General features: G+C 41.0%; 1 protein-coding gene across 1 annotated transcript in view; it reads right to left on the bottom strand.

Moving 5' to 3' along the window:
- Positions 1 to 26928, bottom strand: part of TRAPPC3L (trafficking protein particle complex subunit 3L) — a 168763-nt gene that overhangs the window by 121232 nt on the left and 20603 nt on the right. Inside the window, exons 2-4 of the mRNA XM_073575971.1 lie at positions 14987 to 15034; positions 13092 to 13189; positions 10634 to 10733 (exon numbers count right to left, since the gene is read on the bottom strand). Coding sequence (XP_073432072.1) covers positions 10634 to 10733; positions 13092 to 13189; positions 14987 to 15034 — 246 coding nt within the window. The remainder of the gene's footprint in view (positions 1 to 10633; positions 10734 to 13091; positions 13190 to 14986; positions 15035 to 26928) is intronic.

The raw sequence follows: 26928 nt of genomic DNA, 5'->3' as shown, positions 1-26928 counted from the left end.
ATGGTATACAGTATAAGAGTACAGAAAACACTGACTCATCAGTGATGTCTCTAGTTGAAGATAGTTAACTTTGCTTTTTTTCTTCATCCGGTGGTTCCATACAAAAATAAAAAAAAACATTTCTTCTCACCTGGCTGTGGTCCAGCGGCACCCTCTTCCTTATCAATTTGAGGTGTGGATATGCTGGCACAAGACAGTGATGTCATACGTTGGTGACGTGTGCGCCCATGTCAGCTGCCAGCCTCTGGCTGGTGGCTCTTAATTATTGCCATGCATAAAGCCGGTTGCTTACTGTACTGCAATAGATTTTAACTGAACGTGTGTCTGAGGATGCACCTTCAGTTACTGAATCGACTGAATCCTGTCCCTGGGGCCTGGTGAGCAGATGCCAGTAAGGGCAATAATGCCCTGATGGAGGCTCTGATTTCAATTGACAGATAGTGCGACATTTTTTTTGTGGATTGAGTCGAAGCTTTTCTTGGGAACATTTTACATAACATTTTGGATCATATTTATCATGTGCTCTATGCTGAGATCTTGCATCAAGGTTTGCATCTAAACTTCTGAATGACATGCTTCAGATGAAACATCTGATGTATCAATTCACTATAATCAGGCAGCAGAATTACTCTGGACTCCTTCTGGCCTCTATTCAGCTGTGTCTTTCTTTTCAGAGGTGCAGAAAACTGAGGCCGAGCACACTTTTGTGCTTTCTTATAAAGATGGACACTGTCGGATCATAGGCTAGACAGAGTCCACAGTGTCTCCATCTGCCTTACTATAGGGAATCTTCTGCTGGGAGTTCCTTCTGAACCACATATTTCAGAGATTTACACAGAAACCCTGATGTAAGCGCTCAGAGAAGAGAGCAGAATAAATGTGTTCCAAGCTTTACTGCAACTCTTTGTGAGGCAGAATGAACAAATCAACAGCAAGTGAAGAATTGTTTTTTATTTATTTTTTATGCCGTTTCTTGTGCGGTATAAGTGACTGGATGACTTTTTTCTTTGGTCCGGTGTGATTACAGTGTTACCAGATTTTTAGTTTTTTTATGTTTAGCTGTTATCACACACTGAAAGCCACTTTTTCTTTTTACAAAAAAAGTTTTGCATCACCATATTCTAAGAGCTATAATTTTTCTATATTTTTGCTGACAGAGTCATGTAAAGGCTTGTTTTTTGTGGGACGAGTTGATGTTATATTGCTATCACTTTTTTGATCGCTTTCTTTTCCAATTTTTGGGAGGCAAAATCAGCAAAAACCAGCAATTCAGGAATGGTTTTTAGATTTCTTTTTATGCCGTTCTCTGTTTAGTAAAAGTGATAAGACAGCTTTATTTTTTGGGTCAGCGATACCTCATTTATGTAACAAGACAGCCCGGGGTGGTAGTCCTAGCTGAGTCAACTAAGCCACAGTCAGTATACAACCCGGGTACCTTGCACAGAGATGGACTGGACAGACACAATCCTCAGGGACAACTTGCAGTCCAACAGGGAGCAAAGTTTAATAAAACAGACGAGAAAAGGTACAACGCTTTCTTCCTGCTCTCTCCTTAGCAATGTCTATGGCCGTATCCACCACAGCCACAGTAGCCGAAATTAAGCAGCAGTCCACACGCCGGAATCTGGACGCCTCAAGTCCCTTCGACAGGGGTCCTTCCGAAGTCCTGGGGCCCATGTTGCGTTCCTTAAGTCCTTAAGTCTTTAAATCCAAGGGCAACAGATCCTCTCTCCTTCTGAGGTCTGGCTGGTATAATATTTTTCTTTTCATTTTTTTCATTTTGCGATTTTCTTAAAATATTTGTACAATTTTTTAAAACTTTGTGTTTTGCTTTTTTCCTTAGTCCCTTTATGAGACTAACTATTACTTTGATCTCAGGTACAATGCATTGCAGGGCACCAGCACTGCAATGCATTAAAACTGTCAGTGCTGCACTGACAGATCGCTTCTTCGACCATGCTCTCAGCATGGTCTAAAAGGCTTGCCGTAACGTGCCAGACCCAGAGGTCGTCATGATGACCTCGGGTTGTCATGGGAGTGATCGACCTCTCGCCCTCTCCCTTTCCAGCCTCATAAATGTTGTGATCATTTATGGGGTTAAATGACCCATGGTGGGGTGGGCACCACTTGTGGCCATGGTAGCGGGAGCTCAGCTTTAACTTATGCCAAGCTCACAGCGTAAGCTTACATCATAGTACATGAACCCCTATCTGACCATGACGTAAACTTACGTCAGAGGTTGTGAAGGGGTTAATAAAAGTATATTGTGTGAAACTTAATGGTTTACTTGAATACTGAAATGAAGAAAACCATTTATGAAAATTTTTCTCCCATTATCCTGCACAGAAAATTCAAGAAAGCTGAAATAAATGTATTCTTTCTTCATTGTAAATGTTAAAAAGTACCTTCCACAGTAGATTAGCTTTGATATAAAGACTTCTGCCTGGTGATAGACAACTTTTTCCATAAGTCACCACACTCAAAATTTGATGACTTTCTAAATGGTAGTATTCTAAGCCAATAATCTTTGTAAAAGATCTAACGCGGCATCAAAGAGTTGTTAAACTGCGCCTTCATATAAAAGACTGTAATGACTTAAAAACTGGATAAACAATGCACATACAAGTGCTGCATTAAGGTAATTGCATAGTTTTTGATACAAAATGTGAGTCTGGGGAGGTCTTAAGGAAAATACTGTACGTATACAGACAGGTTTAATGCTTATGTTGTGCTTGAGGATCAGCTTTATAGGTTAGGCGTTACTAAGCCGAAAATTCAAAATGCTATTACATAATTAATCTATGGAATACAAAATAATATATAAAGGGGCTTAGGTTGGCATTTTCTAAATGATCTGTCATCGAGGTTTATGCTTTATGTTTGATTATATATCATTGGGGTTGGGATACCCAAATTTAGGAGTGAGAAAAACCATACTAGTGTGTGATATTTTATGATCTTTTAAAATAAATATTTGTCTAGTGTTGTAATTTTGTTAAGGGTCCAATTGATTTAACCAGAAATTGTATATGGAGCTGGTAAAAAATAATCTACGGTACTTCTATTGATGTAAGAATTATTCTGATCCAACAGCTGTTCTTGGTGAAAAAGATCACTTCTTACATATTTAAATGCCACAGAAGGACAAATAAAAATAAAACAAGTGATCAGATTGCCATCTTTTCATACACACCTTGACAGTTAGTAAAAATAGGACTGTTCATGAAATTAATTGATATGTCTATGATTGTTATTTTTCGTAGCTTGAGGACTCTTGGGCAGATAGTTATCATTCTACATTTCACAGTTAGTAAAGTATTAAAGTCCACTTTGGACAACCCATTTCCCTATGCCCTAGCTAGCAGAAGAATAGGGTTGCCAAGTGGGTTACAACCTCTAAACCTCATCATGCAGATGGTCATAGCTGTACGTCTTTCATTGGGGTCAGCAGGCGTAGAAAGAGCTGAGGAGCTGAGCTCCCTCCACATGTGTTAGGTACCGATTATTTTACAAAGCCAGTATCTGTCTCTAACCGAATTGCCAGAGCTGAGCTCAAATGACTGCTGTTAACCATTTATTTGCCGTTGTTAATCTCTGACAGAAACATTTAAATTACTTCAAGGTGCGTCCCAGCTCCAATTGGCCCCCCCACAATGGGATTTCAAAGCATCCATAGTTCAATATGGCAGGCGAAGGCCTCCTAAAAACCTACGTCACAACCATCTTGGTCATCCTGTGAAGACCAGCCCCAATGGTATTGCAGTATATACTATAAGTGGTCAAATGATGGTAGGTTTAATTTCTCTAGGGGGAACTAAAAAAATAATTAAAAAATCTAACTTTAAAGATTACAAAATAAATATAAAAAATTAGAATCACCCACACTTTTCCTTCAATAAAAATAAAGAAGGGAAAATAAAAAAGCATGTCTGGTATGACCACATCCTTAAAAGTCCAGTCTATCTATTAAGATATATACAGTAAATGCTGTAAAGAGATAAACCTCAAACTTACAAAATCAATTTTTTTGGGCACCACACCTCCTTAGAAAAAATACAATAAAAAGCTATCAAAATGTCTATTGTACTCCAAAATGATATAAATGAAAACATCAGCTCGCCAAGCAAAAAATAGGGGCTCACACAGCTCTATTGATGGAAAGGTAAATATATTACGGGCCTTAGAAAAAGGCAAGACAAACCAATTTTTTTTATACAAACTTCTGAAATGTTTTCACCACTTAGACTTAAAAAATATATGTAAGTTTGACATCCTCTTACTCATACTGACCTGGTAAATCATGTCCACATGTAATTTTTACCATAGAATGAATACTGTAAAAATAAAACCTATGATGCCATAATCTTAACTATTTGCTAATACAGTTGAATCAAAAATTACCTATCATTACATAACTACTCTGTCTAACGGTTTTTCTTCTTTTTTTTAATACTTACTTATCTGATGAGTCTTCATTTGATAATCCCAGTGCATGCTGGGATACTCAAACGAAGAGTCATCAAGGGACAGAGGCAGCAGTCACTGCCGCAGCCTCTGCTCCCTCTCTGAAATTAAGCATCATCTTTGATGCTCGTTTTAGCGGCTGGAATAGAACCTGGTCTGTTTCGATATATGCCTTTTGTTGCTGCTTCAGATCACCAGTAACGAGTACTGCCCCCAGAAGTGATGTAACTGGTCTCTGCATGCCAGTTATTCTGCTTTTTTGCTGCCTCATTACTACTGAACTAAGGCGGCAACAGAGAGTGAACTGTCATTGTGCACATCACACAGTGCACATTGCGCTGGGACTAGACCAGCACCTGAAATGAATGTCACTGATGATGCAACATTTCAGGGAGGGGTTAGAGGCTGCAGAAGTAACCGTATGTTCTGCTTCCTGATGACGCCTTGTTTGAGAATCCCAGCATGATGAAACGTCATCAAAAAAGGAAGTAGTAAAAAAATAAAAAAAAAGCAGTTAGTGCAGTTATGGAAGAATAGTGAATGTTTAACTCAAATATATTAGAAAATAGTTTAGATTATGCAACTAATTAGGTAGGGATTTAGGATGAAAATTACTTTGGATTTCATACCACCCCTTTATAACAAAGTGCATTTATTTTTTTTTTTTGTGGCTAACATATCCAATTAGAGAGAAACTAACTCCTCCTGATAAGCTTCATAAAAAAGATCAATTATTGTTATGCACCTGTCTCGACTCCAGGGGCAGGCTCTTCTCTCTTCCTCTATGCCATTGCTCTTTGCATTCTACACTTGTACTGGTCCCTGAAAATAGCTTGTCATGCCTTTTGGATTAGGTAACGGAGCAGCTGTGCTTCAGCATTTCATCAGAATTGCTGCGGTGTGACAGGTAACAGTGACCCCCGACGGATCGCTGTATCGCTGCTGCGTCGCTGGAGAGATCTGCCTGTTTGGCAGCTCACTAGTGACCATTTAGCGACACACCAGCGATCCTGACCAGGTCGTATCGTTGTCGGGATCGCTGGTGCATCGCTAAATGTAACAGGACCCTTAGACTATTTGGATGGTATCCAAATCTTCTTCAGGGTCCTAGACTCGCCAAAGAATTCCAAATAATACTGCACCTCTCATGTAGTTGCTCCTCTTACAGCACTAACTCAGAAGGACGCTAATTCCAAGGAACTGGTCATATTTCACTGTTCAAGCTTTTTAGGAACTTTAATCTTGATTTTCGACTGATCCAGTTCTACAACATCCTGATTTCAGCATGCCATTTTTCCTTGAAATGGATGCCGCTGCTATTGGTGTTGGAGCAGTGCTCTTACAAAATGCCTTTAGATCAAGAATTCATCCTTGCAGATTCTTCTCTAATAAATTTTCTCCAGTAGAGTGGAATTATTCTACTGTTATTGTGAGCTCTTTTTCATAAAATTAACTGTGGAGGAATGGTGACATCTACTTCAGGGAGCTAGGTTCCCAGTGGCCATCTTTACTGATCATAGAAATCTGGAGCATCTTCAGTCAGCCTGTATCCTGAATCTTCACTAAGCTTGATGATCACTCTTCTTTTCCTGGTTTGACTTTTTCCTCATCTACAATCCAGCTGAGAAAAATGCAGTGTTGACATCATATCCAAATTCTTTATTCCTTATAATGCCTCTAAAGATGCACCATCACATGTAATTGAACTCGGCGCTTAGAAACCCACTGTTTACCTTGGATACCAGCTCCCAGCACCAGCATGCTGGTATCTAAGGTACACAGCAGGTAACTAAGTGACGTGCGCGCTTAGTTATCCACGGTTTATCTTGGATACCAGCTCCAGCTCAGTGATCGCTGGTCTCCCGCCTGCCACACGGTGCTCTACCTCAGGGTTCACATGTCGTCTGGTGTTCCTCACTAACATCATTACCCTTAGACAGGCATCTAATCAGTCAGTGATGTGTTCAGTTGTTTGTTTTGGAATTCACCACCATTTGTTTCTTCAGCTGTATATTCTCTGCAAACTCCTGCATCTACATCTCATTAGAACTGCCAAATAAGGGTACCATTACACTTAGCGATGCACCAGCAATCCCGACAACGATACGACCTGGTAAGGATCATTGGTGCATCGCTAAATGGTCGCTAGTGAGCTGCCACACAGACAGATATACTCACCGATGCAGCAGCGATCCAGCGATCCATACAACGACCTCGGCGGTCATTGGTATCTTGTCACACAGCGGCTATTCAGATGACTCCCGCATGTGTCCATGTGTTCTGCGTCGTCAGCGAGGTCGCTCATTGGCGCCAAACACTGCGATGCGCACTGGCCAGCGGGAACCAGCGATCAGAAAATGGCCCAGGCCATTCGAGCACAATCAGCAAGATCGTAGCGAGGGCGGGGTTGCCGCTGCGTGTCACATGTAGCGAGATCGCTGTTGCGTCACAAAATCTGTGACGCTTCAGTGATCTCGCTATGAGAGAAAGGGCCTTAAGTGTCACACGTAACGAGATCGCTGGCGAGGTCGCTGTTGCGTCACAAAATCGGTGACGCTTCAGGTATCTTGCTAGCGATCTCGCTATGTGAGACGGGACCTTAACCCACTGTCTGCTGTAAGCATTGAGAACTGTAATCTAAAATTTCAATCATCTTTACAAACTCTACCCTCTGTATGTACTGCTCATCAGTCATGCTAATTATAACACTGTCTGCAGTAAGCATTAAGAACTGCAGTTTCAAGATTGTTCACATTATGCTGCAATTATCTCTGCAAACACCTGCAATTTCTGTAATTAGCATCTACATCCTAATCAGGCCTGCCATTTAACCTTTTACCTGCTTTACTATGAATATCTACTCTCCTGGAATTGTTGCTTCCATAGTGTCTGTTAATTTAATATCTTCATGTCCCAAATTTTACACACATACATTAGTCTAATTATTAGTCAAATACATATAAAAAAATAAATGAAATGAAATGGTTTACTGTAAGTAAACCATGTGTCATATCAGAACATTTACAAAACATCAGTAATAAAAATAAAACATATTTAGGTGTCACAGAGCCCTTTTTGGAAACACACACAGTGAGAATACTAACAGTCTTTCATTCTTTGTAATTAAAAGAAAAGGGGGAGACAGGGCGCTTCCAATGCGTAGGTCTGTATGGAAAGTAGATGAGTGCACAGCAAGTGTTAGGCTCACCTGATAGGGTTGTGAGAGTCACAACACCTATAATCGCATAAAACAGTCGCAGCAGTCTGCACGAGGTCCAAGGACTTGGTACAAAGAGAAGGCTGGTAGTGCAATAAGAGACTGCGCTGCTGTGGTAGAATTCAAGATATCTTTATTGCCAACGTGTTTCCTGAGCCAGTCCCAGCTCACTTCATCAGGGCATGTTACAGAAGTTCATAGCAGGGGTATATACACATAAAAAAAAAAAAAAGGGGGAGGCGCCAAGAATAGTGAGGTGACACGTCAGCATGGGTATATATACATGAATCATACAAAACAATAAAACTTTATTACAACCATATTAAAAACGATGTTTAAAATGCCATAAAAAGAGTGTTGGTATAAAAAACGTGATTACAAAATAAAAAGACACGGGGGGGGGGATCACGAGGTAAAAGATTAAAAAATGGCTCTCGAGTCCTGGGGTGGATTAGAACTTGCCTCAGAGGATATAGCTCATGGTATTAGTCAACTATGCTACATGTGAAACTGGAAAGTAAGGAGAAAATGGTTAAAATCATGTGTAACTAGGTAAAACTAATCTCAAATATCTTTTTTCTAGGTGGAGAAAAGAGAAGAACAACAAGAAGAAACTCTCTGGAATAGGTTTTATGCATTTTTTTTTTCACCCATGAATTTTTTTTATTATTTATTTTTTTTTTTTTTAATTTTTAATTTAATTTTTTTTATTTTTATTATGTCTTAACACTCAATTTTTAACCATTTTTATATCACCTATTCCAGAGAGTTTCTTCTTATTGTTCTTCTCTTTTCTCCACCTAGAAAAAAGATATTTGAGACTAGTTTTAGCTATTTACACATGATTTTAACCATTTTCTCCTTACTTTTACATGTAGCATAGTGGAGTAATACCATGAGTTATATCCTCTGAGGCAAGTTCTAATCCACCCCAGGACTCGAGAGCCATTTTTTAATCTTTTACCTCGTGATCCCCCCGTGTCTTTTTATTTTGTAATCACGTTTTTTATACCAACACTTTTTATGGCATTTTAAACATCGTTTTTAATATGGTTGTAATAAAGTTTTATTGTTTTATATGATTCATGTATATGTACCCATGCTGATGTGTGACCTCACTCTTCTTGGCGCCTCCCCCTTTTTTTTTATGTGTATATATACCCCTGCAATGAACTTCTGTAACATGCCCTGATGAAGTAAGCTGGGACTGGCTCAGGAAACGCGTTGGCAATAAAGATACCTTGAATTCTACCACAGCAGCGCAGTCTCTTATTGCACTACCAGCCTTCTCTTTGTACCAATTCTTTGTAATTAAGAAATTTAACCCTCTCAAGGGGATTGGCAAAAAAGCTGCTATTAAGAGAGGTGTTCTGCATAATTAAATTGGATGCCAGGTAACCAAAGGGAATGAATTTCAGAAATGATATTATGCTTATTTATTAGTATTTACCATCTGTTATTTTTTATTTTTGCATGATTTATGTTTGGTCTATTTTCAATGTATATAATATATATTAATGTGTAAAGAACCATGTTCTATGTAATTGGTGAAGTTTTTTTTCAATATGATATCCAATAGGATAGCAGTGGGCGGAGCTTCACGGAGGAAGTCCGCAGCCCTCCGCAGCTTGGCCATCTGCAAATGTGAACCTAGCCTAAGTATGCTACATACTATGGTTTACTTTCACTTACAACATCAAAATAGCATATATGTCATTATTACTGCTAAGCAGTTTTTTTTTTTTTTTAAATCTGATATCAGAAAATATGGGTGATTATTCACATAAAGATAAGCAGCTAATTGGTTAATCTTGTGTTTTATCCACACTCATTGATTCAATATCACAGATGCAATATCCCAGTACTATGAATACTTAATACTTCCTACAATGACCTGATAAGTCTCAAGAAGTACATATTCTATAGAAGGTCTACTAGAATACATAAAACAATATACCGGTAATATATATTTTTATTTTTTTTTTTAATGTCTCATTCAGGTTGGTTTCACATGTAAGTGGAGGACCATTCATAGTATTAATGATGTGATGGGTATGTTCACATGGCACACCACCATGGGCCTTGAATCATCCTGCAAACATCTATAAGCAACTATATTTTGCATGAATATACCAGCCTACTGATGAACCACCGTAGGAGAAACGCGTCGAGGCAGAGCCATAGAGGCATCTGATATCTATCTGCATCAACACGATAAGTAACCTCCATCTATATTTAATTCGTATAAACTATGTCCTTGATCCCCACTTTTGGCCCAGTTGATCACTGTCTGGGCTAGGCTTCCTGCTAATATATAAGTACAGGGCTTGCAAGGCCAGTGAGGGAGAGCCATCGTCGAGCAGGGGTGCCAAAATATCATTTTTAGGGTGCCAGCCTCCACTAGCAGGAAGGGACAATAGTGGACACGCAGGGTTTCCTAGGCCATGTGTGGATGTACCTGGGAACTGCTCCAATAAGAGATTATCTAGCTCAGCGTTGATCTCCTATCCTTTTGTGGACTCGCTATTTTTGGGTCTCAATATAAGGAGGGAGACAACAAAGTGGCTCTCTTTTGGAGTATGTGTTGGACTGCACAAATGACTATAATGCATCTGAGCAGTCATAGATGAGTATGTGAATCATCGCATGAATTGTTATAAGTAATGTGCACTTGGGTTTTTCTTTTGGTGTTGTTTTTAAAAATTGTTTCCATTAAAAGTATTTTTAAGGGTTGTATGTTCACAACTTTTTGATCCATTAACATTATTTATATATGCTGACACAGTATGTTCACATACTGTACATCAGATATGTCTCATAAATTTCTATTCTGTCCCATTTATCTGGACAGAAGATACAGAAATCAATGCACTTGCTGTAGGCAAACACAGCCTAAAGTAGATGCTAAAATGTCTGAAATAAATATATTGCATAATCATCAGCATATTGTACCTTTGCAATGATATCCACTGTTTCACTATAGCTGCGACACTTCTTTATCCCAGAGTTAGCCAAAAAGTCTTCTACTAGACGTACTCCAATGTTATATCCCCTAAAATACGATAAATAATGTTTGATGAGATTAATATTTAATTATAAATTAAAGACATAATGAACTCTACCTTATATAAATATCAAATCAGGAACGGGAGTCAGTCTATCATCTTCTGGCGACCATCATGGAATACAGATCCATGTAGTGATGTGTCAGAACCACTCAAACAATTCAACAGTAAAGAGTAATGTCAAGCACTGAAATCCGCTAACATACACTAATTATTTCATCATAAAAAGCATTATCAAAGAACATAACAGCCTAACATAGGGGTAGATTAGCATTGCGTAGGTCTGTGGAGGCTGTTGTGCTGTATGGCGAGGCTTGTAATGACAAAATTGTAAAAAATAAATCTAAATGGATATCAATGGTGGACATCCCTCTTTACTATTATATGAACAGGCTTGGACTGGCCCATAGGGCAACAGGGGAATCGCCTGGTGGGCCCCTGTGCAGATCTCAGTCCCCATCCCCACTGTATGGGCAATATTTGGCATAATTCACTTGATTTACTCTGTACAGAAAAAGCAGCATCTCATCATTCCTTAACCAAACTACCCAGTCTATTATTATGTAGAGATATAGGTAAATTGTGAAGAAGGGGAGTGTAATATTTGTATGCAGGTGCAAAGTGGGCCCCTCGAGGTCAATGTTACTGGTGGGCCCTTAGCTCCCCAGTCCGACGCTGTATATGAACATCAATTAATTCCCAAAATATGATATAAAAATGTATAAGTAAATTGTTCTCAATGTTTTCCACTAGCCCTACTAAAGTGATGAAAATAATAATAATAATAATAATAATAATCAGAAATCGGATCGATCAGTAAAGGATCAAATTAAAGTTGAATTTCCTGAAATTTGCAAGTCCCAGCATATTCAAACATTTTGCGATTTGATTTTGTAAAAATAAAATTCCTGCTGTCATTTCACACAAAGAGTCACAGAGGGGGATAATGACGTTAGGTGCGGCCTGGCGGGCTTTCTCATAATGTCGTGCAGCCATCAAATCACATGGTTTAGCGCAGCCAATCAAGAGAACAATCACAGCCAGTGAAAGATATGGACCAGCCACACAGCGCCATTTTAGGCTGTTAGTGTTGGAATTGGTGTTCATTGCGCGCAGCTCATTCCATATAGGGACAGAAAGAGTGAGGTTTAAATTATAGAAACACATTTAAATCATCATTTAAACCTTTGTTCTTTTTGTGATTTTCGGTCCAGTGGGTGGTCCTATCAGTGACTGACAGAATAGTGCCCCTAATATGATATATGTTGCTACTTATTATTTAGGTATCCTTAATGCCATGGTTGCCAGATGCAAATTAAATCATAGCTGATCAGCAGTATCTGAGAATGGCTCACACACTGCACATTTAGACCTTCCTCTAGGCTTCAGGTGATCATGAGAGTGTATTTATCAGACCTCTACTCATGTGATACTGATGATCTAAGGATAGGTCATTAATATCTCACTCCCAGAGAATCCCTTTAAGTCTATAACACTGTGTTTTGGGCTTTTCGCTAAAAACAACATATCTAATAGGATTTATATTATTTGATGATTAAAGTGTTGGTCCTAAGAAGATACCCACTGGTCATATGTCGATTTGGAAGCCAGTGTCATGAGCCATATTGGAGATTCAATAAGAAAAAGTAGCCTAGGGCCCTGACCCTGTTGGGACTCATTCTGGTGGCCATGTATAACATAGTTACTCTGAATGACTTATACAGCATTATGTTAAAGGAGTTGTCCAAGACTATGTTATTTATTTAACTATGCGTCTAAAGACAGGTAGTTGCAAATATAGGCAACTACGTATCTAAATGTTGTAACTGGCTCCGACTCAGAGCGGTCATTGACTGCTCCTACCAACGATTCAGCTGCTCCACATCAACAGAGCAGCTCTTCTTCTTCCAGGCTCCTCTGTCGATGGGGTGTGACTGCCAACGTCATGCTCATTGACACATGGATTCCTGCACTTGGCTGACAGGGAGCTGGCTGTCAATTACCATGACATTGGCAGGTAATGCCCAGTCAACAGAGCAGAGAAAAGAGAAGCTGTTGGTCTGTCAACGTGATGTCAGTTGAAGCCACTGAATTACCAACAGGAGTGGTTTGTGACTGCTCTGTGCTGGCAGATATCGGCGCTGTGTACAACAGGCATGTAGTTCCCGTTAGTTTTTAGGCCAATAGTAAAAACAAATAAAGAGTCTTGGATAATCCCTTTAATGCACACTAATAGGTGCTAGAAAGAAAAACAATGATGTTTGGTATTATACGAGTAACATTACCATTATTATATTAAAACAATTGTTCCTCAAAGCAAATAATGCCAGATACTAAATACTTACATTGTATCCAAGTATTTGTTAACTTCCTCGTCACTGTCGTAGTCTTTGCACAATTGTGCCACAAAAGCACCATAAGTGAGAACAAAGAGATCTCTGCTCTAAAACCAAAGCAGAAAATGTGATATATCATGCAAATTTGTAATAGAAAATTAAAGCCAGCAGCGAATATAAGGTAGATATTCAGGATATTCTTGTGTGAATAAGACCTTACATAATACACTGTAGTTATGATGTAATGATGTAATGATGTAATGATGTAATGTAGTTACTTTCCAGAATTTCTAATACGCCAGAACAACCTTTTTTAAAAACATTTTCATACACGTCTCATTATGTTTGCAACTGACAATCCAGTGTGTACGAGTAACATTTTTATACTCGTACATGACCCCCGTTATGTCATTATTCCGCCAAACACTTTTTTTCTGCCCAGATGTTACATAATTCAAGTATGTGACCACAGAAGCTCCCTAATGGCCACTTGCCATGACAGCTATAATGTATCATCTTGGCCTACTAAAGAAAGCGTGTTCTGAACAAGATGATACAGCTCCGTAGAACAGATATTCACAGAAGTAATACAACCATTATAAATATTAATATATATTATCCCAACAGTGGTGTTACTCTTCAAATGTGTGTGCACAGTGCAGTTATGGCACAGTGTTAATAGATAAAACTGTATTTGCCAATTACTGTCTTTATATTTTGCCTTCCTTCATCATCTACTCCTAAATTTGACTACGAAAGGATACATGCAAAAAGAGCACCTGTCACGACACAGCTGTCAGGTGACCCGGGACCAGAGGCTCTTTCCCTGTCCCTAACACTAGGGGGCGCCTTAGCTTGCCCTACTCCCTGGGATACTTCTGAAGGTGAAGATGCCAGGGCCTCCACCCTTGCATTATCTCCTGAGTTAGCCCTCTGTCTGTTTTCTTCCCCCATCCAGGGAAGAGGGAGCGCTACTGTACACTGTAGTACACTAACCTGACAAACAAGGCAACACAAACACGGGTTAACAGAAAACTCCAGGCATACAAAATTTTTAGTCACATATAACAGAGGAATGCAGCGGGGCGTGGACATAGGGGAATAAACCAAAATAGAGAAGGATAGGGATTTACCATATTTACCATACATACAAACCAAACAACAGACACTGATAACTCTTCCAACTCTCCTTCTCATATGAACTCCTCTCCCTCTGTTAGCCATGCAACAAATGCTAGCTCTGATTTGTAGCAGTGCAGCAGATAATAAAGGGGAAAGGAGTGGATAACCGAGCTCAGCTGTGAGCACAGGGATTTCCAACATGGCCGATTAATCCCCGTTCTGCCAGAAGAAATAAACACATTTAAAATGAAGGAGAAGTGATACTTCTCAGCGCCTAAGTTGGAGCAATCAGACACTGCGGTCTTCTGGCTCCACTCTGTCGTGGCAGCCCCATGACAGTACCAAAACAGTACTGTGTGAATGGGGCCGTGTACAAGAATCTTGTGTGCCTATGTATTGTGCAACATGGTGTGGTGAAGTGTGTTGTACATGTAATATTTTTTATATTGTTTTGGCTTCCACTGTATTCTCCCAAACTGAAGAAAATTATTTCAATATACTAAATTTCACGAAATATTGACAATAGTACAGTAAAATGCCTCATCGGTGATAGTTTTTATAGAATTTTTTACCAGGCTATAAATGGCAGAAAATGTGCAAGAATGGCTTTTTTTTTTATAAGGGCAATTTATTATTCAGGAGAACTTTGTCTATTTAACTATAAATTACTACTACTACTACTACTACTAATAATAATAGGAATAATTTCAAAAGAAATGAAACAATGAACAAAACAACTTCTATACAAAATTAATGTCATGTAACACTGGAGAGATACTTACAATGTTATGTGCTGAAGCAGAGGATGAGATAGCTGGTAAATTCCAGTCCTGAAAATGTAAAAGATAAAACAATTTAAAATACTAATAGTAACATTCAGGATACACACAGACTTGCAATTCAACAGATGTGTTTTTTTTTTTAAATAGTGTAGTTTTTGGAATATTTTATTTAGGTAAAACCAGAAATGTATTCAAAAGAAAATAGAAATGTAAATGAAGGATTTATACATCCCCTTTTTTTAATGAATCCACACATTAGACTAATGTTGGCGGGTTCTTCTGGTGGTCTAATGTATATGGGGACGCTGGCCGACAGATGATCAAGAAAGACTCGATCAGGCATGTCCAATTTCTGACTGCTGACATTATTTTGCTTGCGATAAGTCTAAAGCCAACGTATTAGTTGGTGGCTTCCCCATAGAAAATACAGGAGCACTCAACCTAACGAGTGGTTCTGTGATTAGAGAGTTGGCTGACATAGCTGTTAGCCAAACAATTGGTTGAAGCATCATTAAGCTGACATCCATCTAATGTGGATAGCTATCTTTAGCCTTGGCTCAAACAACTAGTGTTTAAAAAAAAAAAAAAAATCTGTAGACTTCTAATAGTCACTCTGTCCCCATACAAGACTGCCATGATCAGTGCAGTTTCAGGTTGGGAAAGGTTGGAGACACTTTTGGAGTTGGCAACCTCAGCCAATTGTTCAGTTTGCCCCATTCTAAAGCCAGGCCTGCCTCTTGTCTTACAAAGAGGCATATGAGCCCTGTCAGGGCACAGAGCCCATACAATTACTACATCTGAACTTTCATAGCTATACCCTTTATGTTTTACCTGCCAGCGTGCACAGTTACATTGTTTGCTTCATAAGCACATAAAAAATAGTTTTTCCTAGGTGTACTTTCTTTTCCCTTTGATTCTAATTAATGTTCTAACATGGATTAAACTTGATTTTCCTTGGTATAAATTTTGACACATGTTCTACTATGGAATGCTAAAATAAAGGAATCTGTATAACAAGAATACAACGATCAACAATAATCTTTTCTTCATAGTGACCATTAATGTAGTGTGCATCCCGGACAGATCATCACATGATTGACGTGGGACTCTCATGCATGTTAGCATTCACAATGTGAGCTTTCAGATAGTACTCTCATGTCAGAGTGTTGATAATTGGTTTCCATATGCGTGTCATCAACCTGTTTGAAAGTTTCAAAGACTTTCAAAAATGAATTTACTTAATGAGCATCTTTCAAATTATGTTTCATTTTTGACATTCCCTATAATAATTACTGGAAAAAAAAAGGATTTTTTAACTCCCGACACATAAACACTCTCTTTAAAGAAGAAAAGTATATACAATTATGACCAATCATTTAGTGTTTTATGTGGCCAGGCCTACAAATACTTTTGTCACATGGCTCTTTAATAGCCATCGTTACTTTTACCCTTTACCCTTCCACAAGTTCTCTATGTGACTTTCTCTTCTCTCCGTGTATTTCGGTGCCTCCAGTTGTGATGTTTGAATCCATAGCCTTAATAAATGAATTAACCTCCGCTAGGTTTTATGACTCATATGCGATGAAACAAGGAAAAGTCCAATAACTGAGTGCCACCAATACAGCTTCATGAAAAGGGAGCGCTAATTCTGTCTCATAACTTTGATTACCGTATATAGTTTAAATCATTTTTTTAATCAGACCTCTTGTGGATGGCATATATTCTAAGACGTGGTAAACAGAAAAAGAAAATGATCCTCCATGTGTGTTATGTCGAGAAGTATGCACAGAGAGCAAAAACAATAAATCGTGCACCTAATAAGTTTGTGGTCTGGCACAACTCCGTAACTCATTAAAATAATGGAAAGACTACTGCTCCGGCCACTGACCCACACAAGTGGGAAAAGACGTGCATAAGCCAAACAGTACATAGAGCAATGTTTCCTGGTGATACCCGAAGAGTCAACCTGATTCCGAAATGCGTTGTATGAATAAAGATGCAAGGAATGCATACCCATGGTTATTACTGGCACCCAGGAATCACTGCTTTCTTTCTGGTTTGGTTTATGTATATATTCTAAAATAACATTTGTATAAAACAAATAAAATCTACTCTGCTCAGGCTAAATACAAAGGTAATCAGCAGATAAATCATCATTTTGCCCGTAATTTATATAAGATGTGTAAAGTTGTAAAACGGCCATGAGACAACTTGTGTATGAGGTTCATTATATTATATGTATGACATTGACATAGCAAATGCCATTGCATCTTTATGGTTAATAGTGTTATTGTTAGATTACTAATGTCAGACATATTTCTGGTCTAAAGTCTAGTGATTTTTATTACAAAATCAGAGAAGTCCCAGCACTCACTGAAGGTGTAACCTTATATCTTTATTGCATCACACTGATCAAACCGAACGTTTCAGCTGGTCCCAAGCTTTCCACAGCAGTAACTGAATCAGTGCGATGTAATAAAGATATTCAAGTACACTTTCCATGAGTACCTGGAATTCTCTGATTTTGCACTTAATACCCTCCTCAACCATTTCAACTACAGTGGAGTGCCGATGGGTTTGGTATTCTATAGTAATTTTTATTAGGCGTGAGTTTAATTACTATACTATATTTGAAGCAAAATTTTAAATCACTTGTTATATACTGTATTGATTTTCCCCCAATTTCAGAGGCCGGTGCTGAGTTGTTCCGGCTTCCCCGCCTAACAAGTTGGTTTCACTTCTGGCGGCAGCGGGCGGTCACTGGTCTTACCCACTGAGCCCCTTGTCCGTTATGCTGCAGCGCAGCAGGGAGTCATCCACTGCTTTCCTCCACTCGCCCGATGAGGTCTGAGAGTCGTTGCACCCGACCATAATCGCTGTTGTGTGGCTTATCTCTACCCACGGCCTTTACTAGGGTTGCGCCTGCTGCAGTCTCCCTTTAGCAGAGTTGTGCCTGCCGCAGTCTGCCTTTACCAGAGTTGTGCCTGCTGCAGTCTGCCTTTACCAGAGTTGTGCCTTCTTCAGTCGGCCTTTACCAGAGTTGTGCCTGCTGCAGACTGCCTTTACCAGAGTTGTGCCTGTGATTGCCCAACTCGTCCAAGTGAGCCTGTCCATTATTTGGCTGAGCTATGTCAGTCTGAGTGGGCTCGCACTTGGAAGCATCCTTGTCTCTTTCCTTGTGAATGAAGAAATGATGACCATTTGTGGACCCATGGTGTCTAGCATAGTCAGAGGATCTTCATAAGTTTATTGGTCAGTTGGACTCCTGGTTTGCCCCATGTAAGTTATTGTATAGTACACTGTCCAGCATTCTGAACCTTAAGTCATTGGAAACACTGCATGTTGGTAGGATGGATGTATGATACAAAATATAAAATATTCACAATCATATGAGAAATACTGGACTTAGGGAAAACATGTTAGAACATCCATCTCCCTTCCATCATTGGTTGTATCTATAAAGGCAAACTGTTATTGGTTGGAACATCCTACAATATAAAAGGCAGAGCAATTCAGTCCCAGGTTGCAGGCAAATATCAAATACAGAGATGCACTTGTGACTTAATATTCTCTACTGAAGATATGCTGCATTACTTGTAAATTAGCAGCATAGATCTTGATTACAAATTATGGGATGGATTATATTGCAAGCTTGAAACATTAAATATTTTCATTTACCTAATTTATGTATCAAAAACTGGAGAAGCCTTTTTATTTTTTGATTGGACCTGCCGATAGTCATGGGCGGACATACCGCCGGTTCAATCAGTGCAGCTGCATCGGGGCTCAGAGGCCGAGGCTCCGGGGGGGCCCCTGGCCAGATTGCCCTCATGTGCGGCAAGAGAGAATAGCAGGAGCGGAGCTGCAAGGATCCGTCCTGCTTCTTGCCCTGCGCCTGCGCTTCCTGTCTATGACACAGACAGCAGCGCTACAGGATGATGTCATCATTCAGCTGCCGGCTAGCCGCTGTGCCCGAGCGCCGGTGATGCTGCGGCCAGGTGAGAGTTGCTGTGTGTGAGTAGAGATGAGTGGTGGTGTGTGTGTGCATGTGTAGCTCTGCAGGGGGAATATGCAGAGAGGTCAGTGGTGCTGTGTATGTATAGGTGGAGGACAGGGGAATGATGGGGTAATAATAATAACCTTTATATAGCGCTAACATATTACGCAGCGCTTTACAGTTTGCACACATTATCATTACTGTCCCCGATGGGGCTCACAATCTAAATTCCCTATCAGTATGTCTTTGGAATGTGGGAGGAAACCAGAGTACCCAGAGGAAACCCACGCAAACACGCAGAGAACATACAAACTCCTTGCAGATGTTGTCCTTGGTGGGATTTGAACCCAGGACTCCAGCGCTGCAGTGCTATCCTCTGAGCCACCGTGCTGCCCACGGTGATGGGGAGAAGGCAATGATGGAGAAGGCAATGATGGGAGTGATGGGGAGAAGGCAATGATGGGAGTGATGGGGAGAAGGCAATGATGGGGAGAAGGCAATGATGGGAGTGATGGGGAGAAGGCAATGATGGGGTGATGGAGAAGGCAATGATGGGGTGATGGAGAAGGCAGGGATGGGGAGAATGCAATTATGGGAGTGATGGGGAGAAGACAATGATGGGGTGATGGAGAAGGCAATGATGGGAGTGATGGGGAGAAGGCAATGATGGGGGTGATGGAGAGGGCAATGATGGGGTGGTAGGGGAGAAGGCAATGATGGAGGTGGTGGAAAGGGCAAAGATAGGGTGGTGGGGGGAAAAGAAATGATGATGGAGTGGTGGGGGAGAATGCAATGATGGTGGTGTTCGAAAGGGCAATAATGGGGTTGTGGGGGAGGAGGAAATGATGAAGGTGGTGGAATGGGCAATGATGGGAGTGGTGCAGGGAGAAAGCAAGGATAGTGGTGGGGGAGAAGGCAATGATGGAGGTGGTGAAGAGGGCATTGATGGGGTGGGGGAGAGGACAATAATGGGATGCAGGGGGAAGAGGACAGTGAGGGGTGTGGGGATTGGGATGGGAGGAAGGGGGACTTATAATGGCCTTAATAACAGGGGGAGGAAGACATTATCGCTTATGTCTAACACAGTCCCGTAGTATATAGTGTACTCACTTATTATGTCTAACACAGTCCCTTAGCATATAGTGTACTCACTTACTATGTCTAACACAGTCCCTCAGTATATAGTGTACGTACTTATTATGTATAACACAGTCCCTTAGTATACAGTGCACTCACTAATTCTGTATAACACCATCCTTAGTTACAGTTTCCTCTTTTATTATGTATAACACCGTCCCTTACTACGTACCATCCTCTCTAGTTATATATGGTGCTGTCCCTTATTATATAGCTTCCTCTGCTGTTATGTATAGTACTGTCTCTTACATAGTGTATTCTGGTTAATTTTGTTATTCACAGCACCCTCTTTTATTACATAGAAAGGAAGCTTTCCCATTCTCCATCAGCCATCATTGAATTATACAGCTAACAAGACAAGATGGTATGTAATAAAAACAGGGCTCTATATAATCCAATATGTAAGGTACGGTGCTGTACATAACAAGAGAGGGCCCTGTAAAAGGGACAGCAATATACATAATAAAGGAGACTATGTAATATATATACATGTATGTGTGTGTGGCTATATATATATATATACCGTATATATATATGTAGCTTTGTCACCATAAAAGGAAGGGTGCCCAGACACATTTCTTGCACAGGGGCCTCAAGCTGGCAGTGTCCACCCCTGCCGGTAGTCTTGTTAAAAATTACAGCTGCAAACAAGCACTTTCTGAAAATATGAACGCTGACAGCATTTCTTCCCATCACCCATAATGCACTTGTACTTTTATCATCCTACAGGTTTTCCATGCCAGCATCAATATTTAACAACAACTAAAAGCATTTGGATGTGGCGCAGCATTTTCAGTTATATTATGTTTTTTCATGACTTGAATATAATCTAAACTCTTGCCGCACAGTTTAATGTAATGAATTGGCATTGAAGAAAGTGTCCAACCTATCAATGTCCACCAAAAAGCTCTTTCAGATGATTTGGCATCTGATGACGTGGCATGATGGCCAGTTTCTCACTGGTAAAATTTTCAAAGAGATTGTGCTAGGCGCTGGAATTTTCCCACTGCACAGGATGGATCCCAAGCCTTGTCTGGCCCTGCAGTCTCCCATTCAGGTCCAGCCACTGAACCTGCTGCTCAGTGCAGGTGTCGGTCCCGGTGTCTTGCTCAGGTTCATGCCATGTGTTTGGATACTGCTGACTCTCCAGCTAAGCCTTTAGTAATCAGTGGCATACAGGTGCAACCTTGAACTCTGGAGGCTAAGTCCAGAGATCATTTTACTGAGCATATCCATGATGTGGCGTCTTCCTATTGGAGGTCAGACGTCTGCTTAAGTGATGTGGCAGCTCCAGATTGGTCCACGGGCAAGGTCCTGTCCGTCTGGACATGAGCCTAATGTATAAGGCTATGTGCACACGTTGCGTTTTTGCTGCTTTTTTCCACAGTGGAAACGCTTAAAAAAACACTATTAAGGCTGGTTTCACACTTTTTGTTTAGCGCAAAAAAAGCATGCATTTTTCCCCTATCTTTTACATGGGTGCGCATACACATGCGTTTGTACGCGCATGCGTTTTTTTGTAGTGTGCGCTCGGGCGCACAAAATGCGTCCTGTTGCATTTTTTGTGCGTCCGACTTGCCCCCAAAAAATGCATGCGCACGCAATGCAGTTTTTTTTTTAAAAAAAAACACCCATTATAGTCTATGGGTGCGCATACGTGCGCGTTGTTATGTGCACGTATGCGCAAAAAACGCATGTGTTTTTTTTAAAAAAAAATGCACCAAAACCCGCAAAAAAACACACACAAACGCATGATGCATTTTTTTTTCATGCGTTTGTGTGCACAAAAAATGTACAGCAAAAAAACGCAAGTGTGAAAGTAACCTAAAACGCATCCCATGCAATCCTATGGGATTCTGCAGTTGCTGCACCCATGCTGCGGATTTTACCGCTGCGGAATCGCATAGCGGTAAAATCCGCAGCATCATGTTCATTTTTCCTGCGGAATCGCGGCGATTCCATCACCATAGGATTGCATTGAAACGCTCACTTTACGCATGTGGCTATGCCCACCATGCGTAAAGTGAGCGCTTCATGTGTGGATGGCATCCAGGGTCTGGAGGAGAGGAGACTCTACTCCATGCCCTGGGTACCATATCCCTGTATAAAATAGAATAAAAATTAAAAATAGTGATATACTCACCTACTGATGGCTCCCGGAGTCCTTCCCGCCCTCAGCCACGCTGCCAGCATCTTCCGGTCCCAGGGATGCATTGCGCAAATCACCTGAGATGACGTCGCGGTCTTGCGAGTGTGACATCATCTGGGGTGATTCTCGCAATTCATCCCTGGGACCGGAACTTACTTGGAGCGTCGCTGAAGAGATGGGGGGACGTCGGAAGGTAAGAATAACCATTTTTTTAAAAATTTTTTATTTTTTACATTCTATCTTTTACTATTAATGCTGCATAGGCAGCATCAATAGTAAAAAGTTGGTCACACTTGTCCAGCACTATGCTTGACCAATCTGTCATTCACTTTTCCAAGCGATGCTTCAAATCGCTTGGAAAGCACAAGCATTCTGCAAGCTAAAAACGCTTGCAAAACGCTTGTGTTTTGCGGGAAAGTTGTGGCAGGAAGTTGCGGAAATGCTGCGGACATTTCCGCAGCATTTCTGCAACGTGTGCACATAGCCTAAAAGTCTCTCAGAGGCGCATTCTGGTGCGCTAGTATCATTTATGGTTGGAGTGTGAGTGGATACGCTTCCACTCTGTATGCATGTATGTGTTTAGTTTCCTCCTGAGTTTTAGCCAGTTAGGGCTTTTTGTACCCTCTTGGCTTACCATCTGTTTCCCACATGTGTGCGGTTAGCGCAGTGGACGTACAGGGCAAGATCCACCCAAAGAGCTGTGCTCCCCTGTGAAGTGTGCAGGGTTTCTAGTTAGCGTCAGTTTTTGTATTTTTCTTGTGACTCAGCATTTGTTTCGGCCACGTGTGCGATTGGCACGGGTCAGTTACAAAGCGAGCGCAACCCTTTAGTTTTACCTCTCTGTGAAGCTAACAGAGCTGCGTGGAGTTAGCGCAGCCCTATTAAGGAGATCGCTCGCTTTCTTTAATTCGTCATTGTTCACATTAGCAGCAGTTTTACAACTCTGCATGGTGGACCACGGGTTGCGATCGCACTTTATTATTTACTTTCTTTAGTGCGATCCGCCAACCCTAACATATTGTGTACCTGTTGCATTAATGGACTCATGTACATTTCCAATTTTTTAATGGCTACTCAGATAAAGCTATATTGCAATATTTGCTCTGGAATCCTCTACTGACGATATAAGGCAGTGGGTTCTCATCTGTCTCTAAGAATTAATTTGCTATGTAGATACCACAGCTTTGTTATTGACATGCTGGTCGATTTTAACTATGGCAGAGGTTATTTTAACCTTTTCACAGCCAGCTGTCCACATCAAAGGTGCATCTCTGGGTATATTTAATATTTTCTTGCACCCTACACATCTGTTACAGGTCCATACATCACATGTGGCATGTTACCACATGTGGAAGCTTTTTCGTAATAGAAGATTTTAAGATTTTATTACCCTGATGAAACCACAAAACTGTGGAAAAACTTGGGAATTCACACTTAGAGGCCAGGTTAGGGTTATAATAACTTTTTATAGGATCACCCTTTTGGTTTTCTGTAGATTAGGTCATATTATGGATTTGGGTTGTTAGGGTCTTATAACTCCACAGAATACAATGAATGATTTCTTTTGGAATTGACCTCTTGGAAAATTAGGAAGATCAGGTTTTCAAGTGAAAACTTAATCCAGTGTATTAGTGGAAGGAGATGGGAAAAGGACAAAGGTCCGATCATACACCTGGTCTACATGGTAAATTTATCATCTCTGCTATAGCTAAATCTGCTTTTTGGTGTTATAGAATAGAATTTTAATATTTGCAGACAACACCAAGCTCCATGAGGCAGGGCTTCTCAAACTTTCTCTGCTTGGTCTCATTAGAAAGCCCAAGGAGATACTGGGTGCCACCAATGGTGGTGCAAATGCAAAATTAAAAACATTCCTTTTTATTCCTTGTGCTCTTTTGAGTATTACATTTTTTTTAACATCTGCCAGACAGTTCTAGAGATATAGCCCTTTTCCATTGAGTGAACTGTTAGGGATAGATGACATTTGAATGGGGGCGCCATTGTTGTACCAACCCCTGCTATCAGCAAGAGTAACCCTTGGTGACAATATTAGGAGACTAGTTCCTGCATAGAGCTCACATAGCCCCTGGCCGTGGCTAACGTTAACTAGGGGGGAAGAGGATGTCCGCGCCAGACAGCAATGCAGCGGCAGGCGCCGTTGCCAACCCTGCAGCACCGCAAGGAGGAGCGCCCGCCGCAGCGGTCTCCATAGTGCCGCTGTCCATGCCCTACATACCGGGAGCGGCCTGGCTACCGCAGTACTCGGGTAAGTCGCATACCCTGAGTGAATTTAAAGAGAGACTGTGCAGTTTGTTTAAAGTATACCCTCTGTCTGAAAGCCAGAATGTGAATATCCTGATTGGACAGCTAACGGGTGCGGCACAGAGAGAGGTGAAAGCCTGGCAGGACACTGATAAAGAGACTTGCAAAGATCCTGGCCAAGCTGAGAAGCACCTTTGACACCCGTACTGCCGCTGAAATCAAGATGAGGTTCTTTGGCTGTAAACAGAGGACGCAGGACAGTATCAGGGACTATGCTCTCAACCTGCAGGAAGCGCTGCGAGCAGTTAAGCAAGTTGATCCTGATTGTGTGAAGGAGGAAGATAAACTGTTAAAGGAGCAGTTCATTGAAGGACTCCTATCCAGTACCCACAGAGGACAGTTGCGTATCATAACCCTGCAAAACCCTGATCTGGACTTTGCTGATTTTAAGGACAGGGCTATTCAGGTACTGCAGGAATCCACCAACAGCCATCCAGCGGCCCCTCGGCGCCCAGCGATCACCTACCATCAGGAAGCCACATCTTTTCCTTCCATCCCTGTGGAGGCTGATGCACAGACTCTGGATAAAGATCCAACTGAGGAGCTGCGTCTTCAGGGGGAGCTTTTACATCCTTGCTGCACCCTACCATCAGTCCCAGCGGATCTGCATGCAGCGTCGGCTTAACACCTCCCTTGCCGATCACCACAGGTGGCGTCACAAACTATTCCATTCCACTAACTACATTCCCCCATTACTTGGGTGCCCAGGGCCACGGACCGGGTCACCGCTGCTGTGACACATCCCACTGACACCGGCCCGGTACCGAGTAGCCCACAGCCCTGGGAGGCGATCCATATGACTTAATCCTCAGGAATTACCACATACATATCTCTGTATATGTATGTGGTAATTCCTGAGGAACCAGTCTGCCGTTCAGTGGCTTGACGGGTTAAGTAGAGCTTATGAATATAGAGAGCTTCCTGGCAGCAGGTTTACTAGTCCCCTATTGATAATCTCTTGCTGATAAAACAAAGATTTTATAAAATGTAGAGCAAGGAGCCCAGTAATTGACACATCACTGGAATCAGGGTCTCTACATTAAGCTCTTCATAGATTAGGTAGCAAATCCTGTTGACAGATTCCTTTCAAGCCAAGCTCCTGACAGTGACGATACAAGCACAGTGCTCCTGTTCCTGCCTAATCACCATGATGTATCTTTATGTCATAATTACGGCAACACCTTTCCGATCATGACATGTATGAACATCTACCGTAAATTTGGGAAGGGGCTAAATGTATTTAGGAATTTCTTTACAATGATATTTTCTTTCTATTTATTATTTTATTTTTCCAGAAAACCCCCTTAAATCGCTCTGGTAAATGAACACTAAGGTCTGATTTGTTACCATGGGCAATAAAGACAGTTTTACTGCGTGACAGTTTTGATGGAAAAATTCTGAACAAATCACAAGGGAAATATTCACATTATGATTCATTCACACCAAGTATTAGTTCCTTTTTCTACTGTAAGGCTGTGTGCCCACGATGCGATTTTTAAGCGTTTTTGCCGCGATTTTCAGCGCGAAAACGCTGTGAAAACGTTTAAAAATCGTGTATAGAACGCACCCCATGCATTCCTATGGCATTCCGCACATGCTGTGCTAATGCTGCGCTTTTTACCGCGGCGGAATCGCACCGCGGAAAAAATCGCAGCATGGTCATTCTTTTGTGCGGAATCGCAAAGAATTGCCGCAATTCCGCACCCATAGGAATGCATGAGAATCGCTGACTTCCCGCATGTGGCTATGCCCACCATGCGCGAAGTTAAGCGTCTCATGTGCGGTTGGTACCCACGGTGTGGAGGAGAGGAGACTGTCCTCCAGGCCCTGGGTACCATACCCCTGTAAAAAAAAAAAGAATAAAAAATCAGGGTATATTTACCTTCCGACGTCCCGCGCTGCCATCCCGGGCCTCAGCGTTCCCAAAGAAAGAAGGTTTAAGCATACTCACATACTCTTTCTTGAAAAGTATAATATTACAGGGTATAAACACTAGTTTCCTTAATATTGCGTTGATCCAGGGAGCTAGTCTGATTGCCGTATGTGGAGTCGGGAAGGAATTTTTTTCCCCAATGTGAAGCTTACTGTTTGCCACATGGGTTTTTTTTGCCTTCCTCTGGATCAACATGTTACGGCAAGTTAGGATAGGATATGGGTTGAAATAGATGGACTTAAAGTCTTCCTTCAACCTTAATAACTATGTTACTATGTTACTATGTTACCATCAGTGTTTCATCCGAGCACTGTTTGTTTATTACCGTTTAATGGGATGAAGAAACTTGGAAATTTTCTTTTGCTTCTTTTGTATATGAGAATATTCCACTCTGATAGCAAAAA

The sequence above is a fragment of the Dendrobates tinctorius genome, unplaced genomic scaffold (assembly GCF_039654945.1).
Source record: "Dendrobates tinctorius isolate UK_male_01 unplaced genomic scaffold, ASM3965494v1 ptg000046l, whole genome shotgun sequence".
Classification (NCBI taxonomy): Eukaryota; Metazoa; Chordata; class Amphibia; order Anura; family Dendrobatidae; genus Dendrobates; species Dendrobates tinctorius.
The sequence above is the reverse complement of the archived record's forward strand: the minus strand, read 5'-3'. Positions and strand labels throughout refer to the sequence as shown.